The 10,141-nt window shown below is 30.3% G+C and overlaps 1 protein-coding gene across 1 annotated transcript; it reads left to right on the top strand.

The window, feature by feature from the left end:
- Positions 1 to 1,972: 1,972 nt before the first annotated feature.
- Positions 1,973 to 8,508, top strand: LOC110731482. Its single transcript, XM_021911334.1, has 5 exons — positions 1,973 to 2,993; positions 5,584 to 6,129; positions 6,740 to 6,793; positions 8,223 to 8,357; positions 8,479 to 8,508. The coding sequence occupies exons 1-5, from the start codon at positions 2,187 to 2,189 to the stop codon at positions 8,506 to 8,508; spliced, it is 1,572 nt and encodes a 523-aa protein (XP_021767026.1). The 5' UTR covers positions 1,973 to 2,186.
- The last annotated feature ends 1,633 nt before the right edge of the window (positions 8,509 to 10,141 follow it).

Below are 10,141 nucleotides of genomic sequence, written 5' to 3'. Positions count from 1 at the left end.
TAAAAGAGGCCTGACTGATGTCCGAAGCCGTTTATTGGGCTGATTAGAATGTCGTCGTTGTTATGGTAAAGATGGCATTGGGCCAAGCTGCCTTACTAAAGTACGGAACAATACGATATGACATGTTTTTATATTTATGGGGTTTTAAGAAAAAGGTAAAATTAGTGAAAATAGACTTGAAATTAAGAATGATACGACACAACATAATGGTAGGAACGTTGGGTCGTGACTATCTTACGATATGCGGAAATTTACAAAATATTAAGGATGACAATTCTCATTTACTTGAAGAAATTTATTGACTTGTGCAATGTTTTTTTCACCTTTTTTCTACTTATTTCATAAAAAAAATAGTTCAGATAAAATATGTTAAGAAAAAATAAGTTTGAAAATTGTTATAAACAGCTGGATGTACGGTGCACCCAACTAATCCAAAGGTTAGTTTTTGCTCTTTATTTGATGATTAAATAAATAACAATCATCAAAATGAGAACAAAATATTCATTGCTGCACCGTGCACCCGAATGTATATAATAATATTTCAAATAAGTTTATCTAAGTCTGATACTTATTCAAGCCCAATTCACAATAAAAATAAGCTATAACAAAATGTATGATGTTCATGTAAGTTTAATAAATAAGTAAAAAGTCATTGAATTCATCCTTAGCGTAATTTATTGCCACTTTGTGTGAGATTTTTCAATGCTAGTTCAGTTGTTTGTTGTTTTATAATACTCCATATGTTAGTGTAGACTTGTTGAGTGCTATTTTTTTATTTTTTTTTCATGCGTATCTTCCTTACCGATTAAAGGCTAATTAATTACAATTACAAGCATAAATGTGCATTACGCTTGTGTGTTGAAAAACTTCAAACAGAATAACATAAATGTTTTATTCCCTAATTAATTTTGGTATTATGTACGTAGTAATTAATTACTTCCTCTCTTGCTTGTTACTCTTGAATCTTGACTCGGAATGTTACATTTGGTTCCTTAAATTGAACTTCAATGAGGTGTATTGGACATTTGCTCAAATTGTAATACTTTTAGCATAACTATTATGTAAAATTGATATTGTCATTGCATGACAATTGACTAACAACAACAATATGAGAAATTTAATTAAAGATTATAACACATACTATAAGATCATTGGAGTACTAAATGAATTTTTCCAAAATAAGGAAATTTATATATTTTGGAATCACCTAAAATCGAGAGAAAATTAAAGTTTTAATCACTTGAGTTATATATCCCTCACTCTCATGTCAATAATGAATATTAAGTAAGTAGTTGAAACTTTTAAACTTGGAACAACTTTGCAACACTCCATAGTTTTTAATTTATATTATTTAAATTTTTTGTTCGTTAATTTTGTACACTTAAATTCACAAATAATAAACTATAAGAATACGACTTTTCATAAGTTCTATTTTGTACTTTGTTTTCTAGCTATTTTTTTTCTTTTTTTTTCGGATTGAATATATCTAATGCAATGTAGGGTTTACTCTAATAAATACTAAGTACCAATAGTAAAAATACTTTGAAGAAAAATTAATCCATGTATATCTTGTTTAAACATTCAACTAGATTGTGGCTCGAGCTCGGACGATGCCCCGTATATTGAAATTACCTTAAGTTTAAATACTTGTAGATATTACTATGTATATAATTGCTTAATTGGTATTGAATATAAAAAAAATAGCATCCAAGGAAACAACCATTAGTACGTGATTGATTTCTTACAAATTAAATTGTACTTCAATGTGCAATTATTGAAGTTACATTCTACATGGAAATTAAATACAAAGGTTACACATATGAAAAGTTTTGAATGATGATGCATATGGTAACGATAATGTGGCGCCAAATCACATTGAGGGAATAGTGACACACGATAACATATTATTCCTTCGCGTTTTAATAATATTATTATAGATTACTCCGTAGTTTCTTCAATTAAATTTGTTGGAGTTAAAAGAATTAATCGTACGACCAATCCAAAAATCTGTTACAAAACACATTCCAGAACTCAAAAACACTTCTCACCTGAATCATATCTCCTTAGATTTCTGCGCCTTTTCTCTCTCTCTTAACAAAAACTACACCATTTCTTTCATTCCTTCTCTTTTAACCTCCCTTACTACTTTGCCTCTTTCACTTTCTCTCTCCTCCCAACAAAAAACCATGAAACTACACCTAAAAGACCACTCCTCAGACCCCTCCTTCAATCCCTCTCTTCCTAAACTCGCTTTCTCTCTCCTCCTTGGTCTTTCCCTTTACCTTTTCCTCTCTTTCTTCTCTCTCAAATCTCTCTACTCCCCTCCTCCTCCTCTCTCTACCCACCTCACTCTCCTCGCTTCGGCCCCCGAGCCGAGCCCCGAACCCACCGAGCTTCGTCACGTTGTTTTCGGCATTGGCGCTGCCGCTAACAAGTGGGGCCGACGCAAGGAGTTTATTAAGTCATGGTGGCGGCCTAATGTCACACATGGTTTTGTTTTTCTAGACCGGAAGGTTAACTTAACCCGGACGGAAGACCCTTACAAGTACCCAACGTTAAAAGTATCCGAGGATACTTCTAGGTTCGGGTACTCGAATCGACGAGGGTCCCGGTCCGCCATCCGGATGACTCGGATCGTATCCGAGATCGTCCGGATGGGGTTGGAGGACGACGTACGGTGGTTCGTCATGGGAGACGACGACACCGTGTTTTTCCCGGATAATTTAATTCGGGTGTTACGAAAGTATGATCATAATAAGATGTACTATATTGGGAGTAATTCGGAAACACATTTGCAAAATATTAATTTTGCGTATGACATGGCTTTTGGAGGTGGAGGGTTTGCTCTAAGTTATCCCTTAGCATTGGCTATTGAAAAGATGCAAGATGGTTGTATCCATAGATATACGGGTTTATACGGTTCGGATGATCGGATTCAGGCTTGTTTGGCCGAGCTCGGTGTTCCTCTCACTAGAGAACCCGGTTTCCATCAGGTTCGTTTTCATGTACTATTACTTTAATTTGTGTTTAATTGTCACGTTAATGGGTTAAATTACATATTTATCATGATATATACTTTTAATTACTGTTATTTTTATTATGATGAATGAAATTGCAAATGGTCACGTTGTTTTTGCAATTTCCAGCTAACAAATTAGAAATTGTTACTAGCTGTTATAATTTTCTGAGTTTCACGTTTTTTTTTGGTAACATTTGATCGTTGATAAAATGAAATATGGGTGCTTGATAAAATTAAAGGTAACAATATGTTACAAAAGTGAGTGCTCGTCAGTTTTTTTTTTTTTTTTTTTAAAATTAATTTATTTTGTTTTTAAAATGGGGTATCATTACGAGTAATGAATATGCAAAGCTGTAAATTAATGTGGTACTTTGATAATAAAAGTGATATGAGTGTATGTTGGGTTCTACTACTACAACTTTACATGTTTGTTACGGAGTATTTTCATTTAGTATTACTGCTACTAATTTCTTTTTTCTAACTTCTGGTCAAAAAGTTGGAGTCCAACCTACCATCACGCTTCATAAGTTGTTTTGTTATTTGTTTTAGACCAAGTTTTTTTTGGTTGTGTAACAAACTCTTTTCCTATTAAATTGGTTTTTCAGAAATCATAGGAGTGTATTGTGTTTAGAAACAAGGACTAGGGCTTGTTCACCTCACTTTAATAAAATAATATGTAGTAAAATTAATTTCAGTTCAGTAAAAATAAGTTCAGTTCAGTTCAATAAAAATCAGTAACTTTAAAGAAGAAATACAATAGAGAATAATTAAAAATAATTTCAGTTTACCAAAATTAATTTTAGTTCAGTAAAAATAATTTAAGTTCATGAAAAATAATTTTATTTCGATAAAAATAATTTCAGTTCAGCAAAAATAAGGTAAAGTGAACGGGGCCTAGACTAGGGAGTTGTGACTAACATTTGTTAATAATTGTTTGTTTCTGAAAAAAAAAAAAAAATCATTGGTTTTATCAAATAAATTACCAGTGCTCTTGCCATTAAGTGCATGTCTTACATGCAAAAATTTGACCTTAGGCTTTGGTGATAAACAACAATACGACATGCCATATCGGAGGTGCATATGATGTCTTACCACGACCTACCTTTATATGCATATACATCTCTCGTACACATATAAATATGTATTATAAGTTCATAAAATTTAACACAAGTCCCAATTAGGACTAGTCAAATTTATTACAATTAGAATGAAGTTTATAGATTCCGACAATCTTAACACACCCTTAAACATCATATTACATCTACATTGACACAAACATGCATGAAACATGACAACAACAACGACGAATGAACCAATACAAACATTAGTGATCGTTCTAATATGTGCATCATGCCCCATAAATATAAAACTATTATTATCCATAATTAAATTCGAGAACACCATATTAGAATCTTTAGCCATTGTAAAGACAAGATACATCGCATCCTCCTTTGAACTTTTACTACATACTTATTGATTTGGTAGCTAGTTAACCTTATACAATTTCCAAATGAACCAAAATACAATTTCCAAATGATCCAAAATAGTTTAAGTGATTTCCATGGAATTAGAGAACTTAAGTCAAAGACATCACTCTTTTATAGTCTTTGGGGCCCACATATTTGAAGTGAATATCTGTTAATTGTCCAACAAAAGTTTGGTACGTTTTAATCATAGTCTCCTTTTACTTTCATTCCAACTTCCAAATTTTTGTCACTTTCCACAATTTATCTCTGACATATGGCTTAATTATTGGAATACATATGAAAGTTCAACTTACTAACCTAATTAAATCCCAAATAATAAGTTATTAGTAGTTGTCAATGCCTTGATTAATGGGTTAAAATTCAAAAGAAGTGGAGATATTCAATGATTGACTTAAGTCCTTTTTTTTGTACATATGTTGACTTGAAATTAACTTTTGTGGCTCACAAATAGTGGGAGGTAGAAAGTACACAAAAATTAGTCTTCCTTTATTCATCAATTCTCCACGTTTTATTACTCCATTATTAGTGGAAACTAGTGCTATATTTACTTTTTTTTTTTTGAAACAAACCCACACGAGGCTACTTAATTAACTGAAACAGAAGAAGCAAGTTCAACAAAGTGCTATATTTACTTTTTTGATCATGCTTATTCCTTTGTAATATTACATGTTTATATATTTGAAAATGTTTGTCTATGAACACTTAATAAAACAAATTGCTTAGCTAAATTATTTCCTCCCAAGTTATTATTTAAACAATGTAGTTTTTGCTGACGAATTATTCTTAGTTGATTCACCAATTCAAAAAGTGATCTATTATATAGAGACAAGTCGAGTAAAATAGACGTGTAACATTATTAGTTTGGAAATGATTAGAGTAAATACAATTATTCTTAGCTAACTCGCCAAATTACCTTGTTTGCACTTTTTCCAATTCCATGTGGTGTTGTGTACATACACTTCGTATTTTTTTGGAACAAAGTGTTTCTGCATATATATACTGTATTTTATCTCTAATCTGTTGTAAACCATTAAATTTGAACAAATATCTTACCTAAGCTTTTAAATTATTTGGCAGTGTGATGTGCATGGCAACCTATTTGGGCTCCTAACAGCGCACCCAGTAGCACCACTAGTAACACTACATCACCTAGAAATAGTTGATCCTATATTTCCATACATGAGCCGTCTCCAAGCCCTACAACGTCTAAAGATAGCCGCAAAACTAGACTCGGAGTCACTAATGCAACAATCCATTTGCTACGACTCGACTAGGAACTGGACCGTCTCAGTCTCCTGGGGGTACGCAGTGCAGATAATTCGTGGTTCTATTACACCCCGGGAGATGCAACGACCGTCTAGAACATTTTTCAATTGGTACAATAGAGATGAACCGGCGAGTTTTGCCTTCAACACAAGACCATTTAGCAAGCACCCTTGTGAGAAGCCTTTCATATATTATCTTTCTAAAGCCGCGATTAATGCAGAGATTAATGTGACAGTGAGTGAGTATGAGCTATATCAAATCCCTCATCCTTGGTGCTGGTGGAAAGTTGAGAACCCTGAGAAGTTTCACAAGGTTGAAGTTTATAAGAAGCCTACTGACCCTCATAAATGGGATGAGGTAATTTTCTACTTTTTACTTTAATTATTCATCAATCATGATTTGTAAATCAATGTAATTAAGTCATACCTCACCTATTTTTGATTTGATATGAGCTACATAAAAAGTTGTTCTAATATGCAGGGCCTCGCATGTAGCTTGTTATATCCTCATCTGTTCATTTTTTTTCATTATTTTATAAATAATAATTTAAGATAAGATAGATTCAAGAAAATTAAGTTTTAATAGGTTCTGATAAAGGTTTCCAAATTCATTATACAATTAAAATAAGTCCTAATGGTATTTTATACCTTTAAATTAGTTTAAATATGCTTAGATAAGATAACATAAAATAAGATAAGATCGGATAAAATAAGATAATCAAAGAGAAGTTTAGATTTATATATATATATATATAAAAAAAAAAAAAAAAAAAAAAACTACTTGTAGATTTATTTATTTATTTATTAAAAGCTACTTCATAATTGGAGTGATTGAAAAAGAGTCCCCTTAAGATGGACATACTCGGTTTTTAAAACACATCTAAAATGAATAAATTACTCCTTTAATTAAGGCTGCACTTTTATCATATCATTTCTAATATGATTGTTGTGATGGTGTGTTATGGCAGGGTCCAAGAAGGGATTGTTGTAGAGTGATGCATACAGACAAGAAAAGTACAGTGGTAATAGATGTAGGAGAATGCAGAGAAGGGGAATTCCTTGAACCATTACAATAATAATAACTAATCAATAAAGGTTGCTATATTTTTTTATGCAATTATCATCTCCCTTCTCATGTTTACTTGCTTTCAATTCAAGTTCTACCCATTTGGGTACTCCTTGGCCGAATCGAAGCAATTTTGTTCTTATATAATACAAGTACTATCTATAAGAGTTAGGATAATTAGAAAACTTTTTACCATTGTAAATAGGGTCTTTACTTGTATATTTTCATCTTTTATGCCATTGATTGATGTTTATCATCTATATCAAGCTTCATAAACGGATGGAGGTTTAATACTTTCTTAGCAAGTTTACAATTTTTTTTTTTGTTTGGTAAGGAGAAGGGTCTTACAAGGCCGAAATCCTCACATATCCTCTTGGTCCGGATTAATGGGCTAGCACTTTGGAAGGGGGAAGGGTAAGGGAATATCCATCCCAAATTGTCACTAGGGTTTGATCCCACAACCTCTTGATTGTGAAGCTTGGTTAGCAAATTCTTGTATGCAAAATGCAATGGTATAAGATAAATAATACGAAGAAAAATTGACATTTTAATAATATTCCATAAACTACTACGAGTAGTTTATTAGAATTTTTGCCTTACTTTACAATCATTTCAAACAATAATCAATTTTGGAGAGTAAAAAATATAAAACGGAGGTAGTAAAATAAAAATCAAATTCAGTTTAGCCGGATTTCAACGAACCTTTTATATTCACATGCCGTCAGTCCGTCACACTTTACTTACGAAGTACAAAAAGAAATTCCAAGTTTTATTCCAATAGGATTAGAACTATTTTTAACATAATCAATACTATTATTTTAAAAAAGGATGTTGGAGGGAAACTTGTTCTCCTCCTGTTTTTCCTTTTTTTTTTTTAGATATATCAAATCGAATTCGTTACTTTTATCTAGGTGGCGACATAATTTTTTAATTTAAAAAAAAAAATACAAATCTTTCTTCTTATTTGTCGAAATAAGTATATTTCTTATGTGGCGCTCCGAATGCTCTCTAAAAATGTCTACTTTATTTATATATATTAGATTAGATTAGATTTTTTTTTTTTGTATGATTTATTTATTTATTTTGTAATTTTATAATTTGTATTTGCTTATCTTAGTCAAGAATACATATACTTTGTCTTCAAATTAAATTGGATGTAGGTTTCATCAAAAGAAAAGAAAGAAAAATAGGGATAGATGTTAGAACAACATTCTTATGGTTTCCAAATAGTCTACTAACGTTGTTTCTTTAATGTCATACATGGTGTTAGCTACTGTACTTTTAAATTTAGCCTTGGAAAAAGTTGATTTCATATTTTTGAGATAACAATCTTGCAAGGACTTTGTGGCATAATGTTATTGATTTTCTATTACAAATAATGGCAGTATAGGAATGGATCAGTATGGCAATTTCTAGCAGCTTATGAAGGGGAGAGAAACCTCAACTGCCAGTTCTTCAAGGCAAAGACACTAAGTGGGAATTCAAAGGGAGAGATTGAACATAACGAGACAGTAATACATGTAAGCAAAGCTAGAACAGTACAAGATAGAATCGTTTTACATTATTAAAGTATTGGATCATCTAATGAAAATGTTATTCATGTATGATGCATATGTATTACCATTAGAATTCATTTTAAAGGTGTTATCTGATTCCTTGCATTATGCTTAATGTCATTCTATTACCACAATACAATTTGTATATGTTTACACAAATTTTGGCTTAAGTACAATCCATTAAAAAATGGGCGATAATCCCAATATGCAATTGAACATTCCGTCAAAAAAATATTAACAAAAATTTAACCCAAGCATTACTTTAAGATTGTAGCAATTTGTTTTAAATTGTAAAAATTGATCTCCTATTGAAAATGTTATTATATACGAAGGACAATGTAATTTTCCAACCATATATTTAATTATTTTAGTAAAGTATTGGATTCAATCCTGTATTATGCTTACTTTCAACTACTACACACAACAATTTGTATTTACAAACATATTTTGGCTTAAATTTTATTCAAAAGTAATTCCAATATTGATACACAATTGTTCTTACAAAAACGATTAATACCAATAACCCAAAAATTCAAAAACAAGTTTACGTAGGATTTATTTTTTAATTCAGAAAAAAAATTGAAAAATATTAAAATCCTACATAAACTTAATAAAAATCGAGATCTGAAAAAAAAAAAAAAAAAAGTGACACATGATAAAATTTAAAAATATTAAAATTCATAGAAAAAAATTTCTCTGAACATTGAAAAGGGAAAAAAATACAAAGTTTTATAAAAAACCTAGACAAAATTCTAAAGGCAATTTGTTAAAAATTGATTAAATACCAAAGCAACAAAAAAGTGAAAAGAAATTTGAAAAAAAAATAAACGAATTATTAATAAAGTTGAGAAAACATACGTTTGATTTCTCCTTTAAATTCAATACCGCTATTATTTTTTGAAGTTTGTATACATATTGACAATATTTTTTTTTTAATTACTTAATATAAATTATAGATTTAGGATCAAATAGAGAAATGGTAGGGTTAGGGTGGAGAAAGCGTAAAAAGTTAGAGAGGGGGAGGATAAACTATTATTAATTATATATAGGATTAGGATTAAATCATTAAGGAGTTTTTTGTTTTTTTTTTCTTTATTTGGTTTTTTTTTTATATTTTTTTTTTACACTTTAGTTGAAACAAAAGAGAAAAAAAAAAAAAAAAACAAAACAAAAATCATAAACGCAGTAAGAGGACAAGTGTCCTTTAAATTTCCTGTTATAAAATATTAGTATAGAATTGTGTGAAAAAGTGTTCTCTAACTTACAAAGGTGTCATTTCAGTTTGTTTTTATAATGTAAATACATGATGCTAAACCCAAAATTAGTGTTTTTTTATTTTTATTTTTTTATTTTTTTTATGAAAGATTAGTGTTTTTTTATAAAGGGAAGTTAATTGTTCATAGGCCCATCACCCTATTGAAAATAGTAAGTTCATTCTACTTTTCATTCCAATATATATATATTCATATATTAAGTTTCAATTATGTTATTATGTATGATCAATTTGTTTTTGAAATTTAACAAAATTGTTATTTTTAATTTGCACAAAGGTGATTGTGGGTTAAAAGTGAAAGTGAAGATTAAAGCGGGCTGCAGATTATGTTTAGGTGAGCCTATTTGTTCAATTTGGTGTATAATGCAATTTTAATAATAACTTGGAAAATTTTAATTTGTAGCCCTCTTATGTATATTGTACTGGGGAATACATGATTTATTTTTTTTACTTTTTTTTTGGTTTTTTTGCATGC

This window comes from Chenopodium quinoa, unplaced genomic scaffold (genome assembly GCF_001683475.1).
Source record: "Chenopodium quinoa cultivar QQ74 unplaced genomic scaffold, ASM168347v1, whole genome shotgun sequence".
NCBI classification, from domain to species: domain Eukaryota; kingdom Viridiplantae; phylum Streptophyta; class Magnoliopsida; order Caryophyllales; family Amaranthaceae; genus Chenopodium; species Chenopodium quinoa.
The sequence above is the reverse complement of the archived record's forward strand: the minus strand, read 5'-3'. Positions and strand labels throughout refer to the sequence as shown.

Excerpts from the sequence above, each read along its gene's own strand:
- LOC110731482 (XM_021911334.1), top strand. The coding sequence starts at position 2,187 with ATGAAACTACACCTAAAAGACCACTCCTCAGACCCCTCCTTCAATCCC. Across the intron at positions 6,130-6,739 it reads ACCCTCATAAATGGGATGAG|GGTCCAAGAAGGGATTGTTG; the intron begins GTAATTTTCTAC and ends GTGTTATGGCAG. Across the intron at positions 8,358-8,478 it reads ATAACGAGACAGTAATACAT|GTGTTATCTGATTCCTTGCA; the intron begins GTAAGCAAAGCT and ends TTCATTTTAAAG.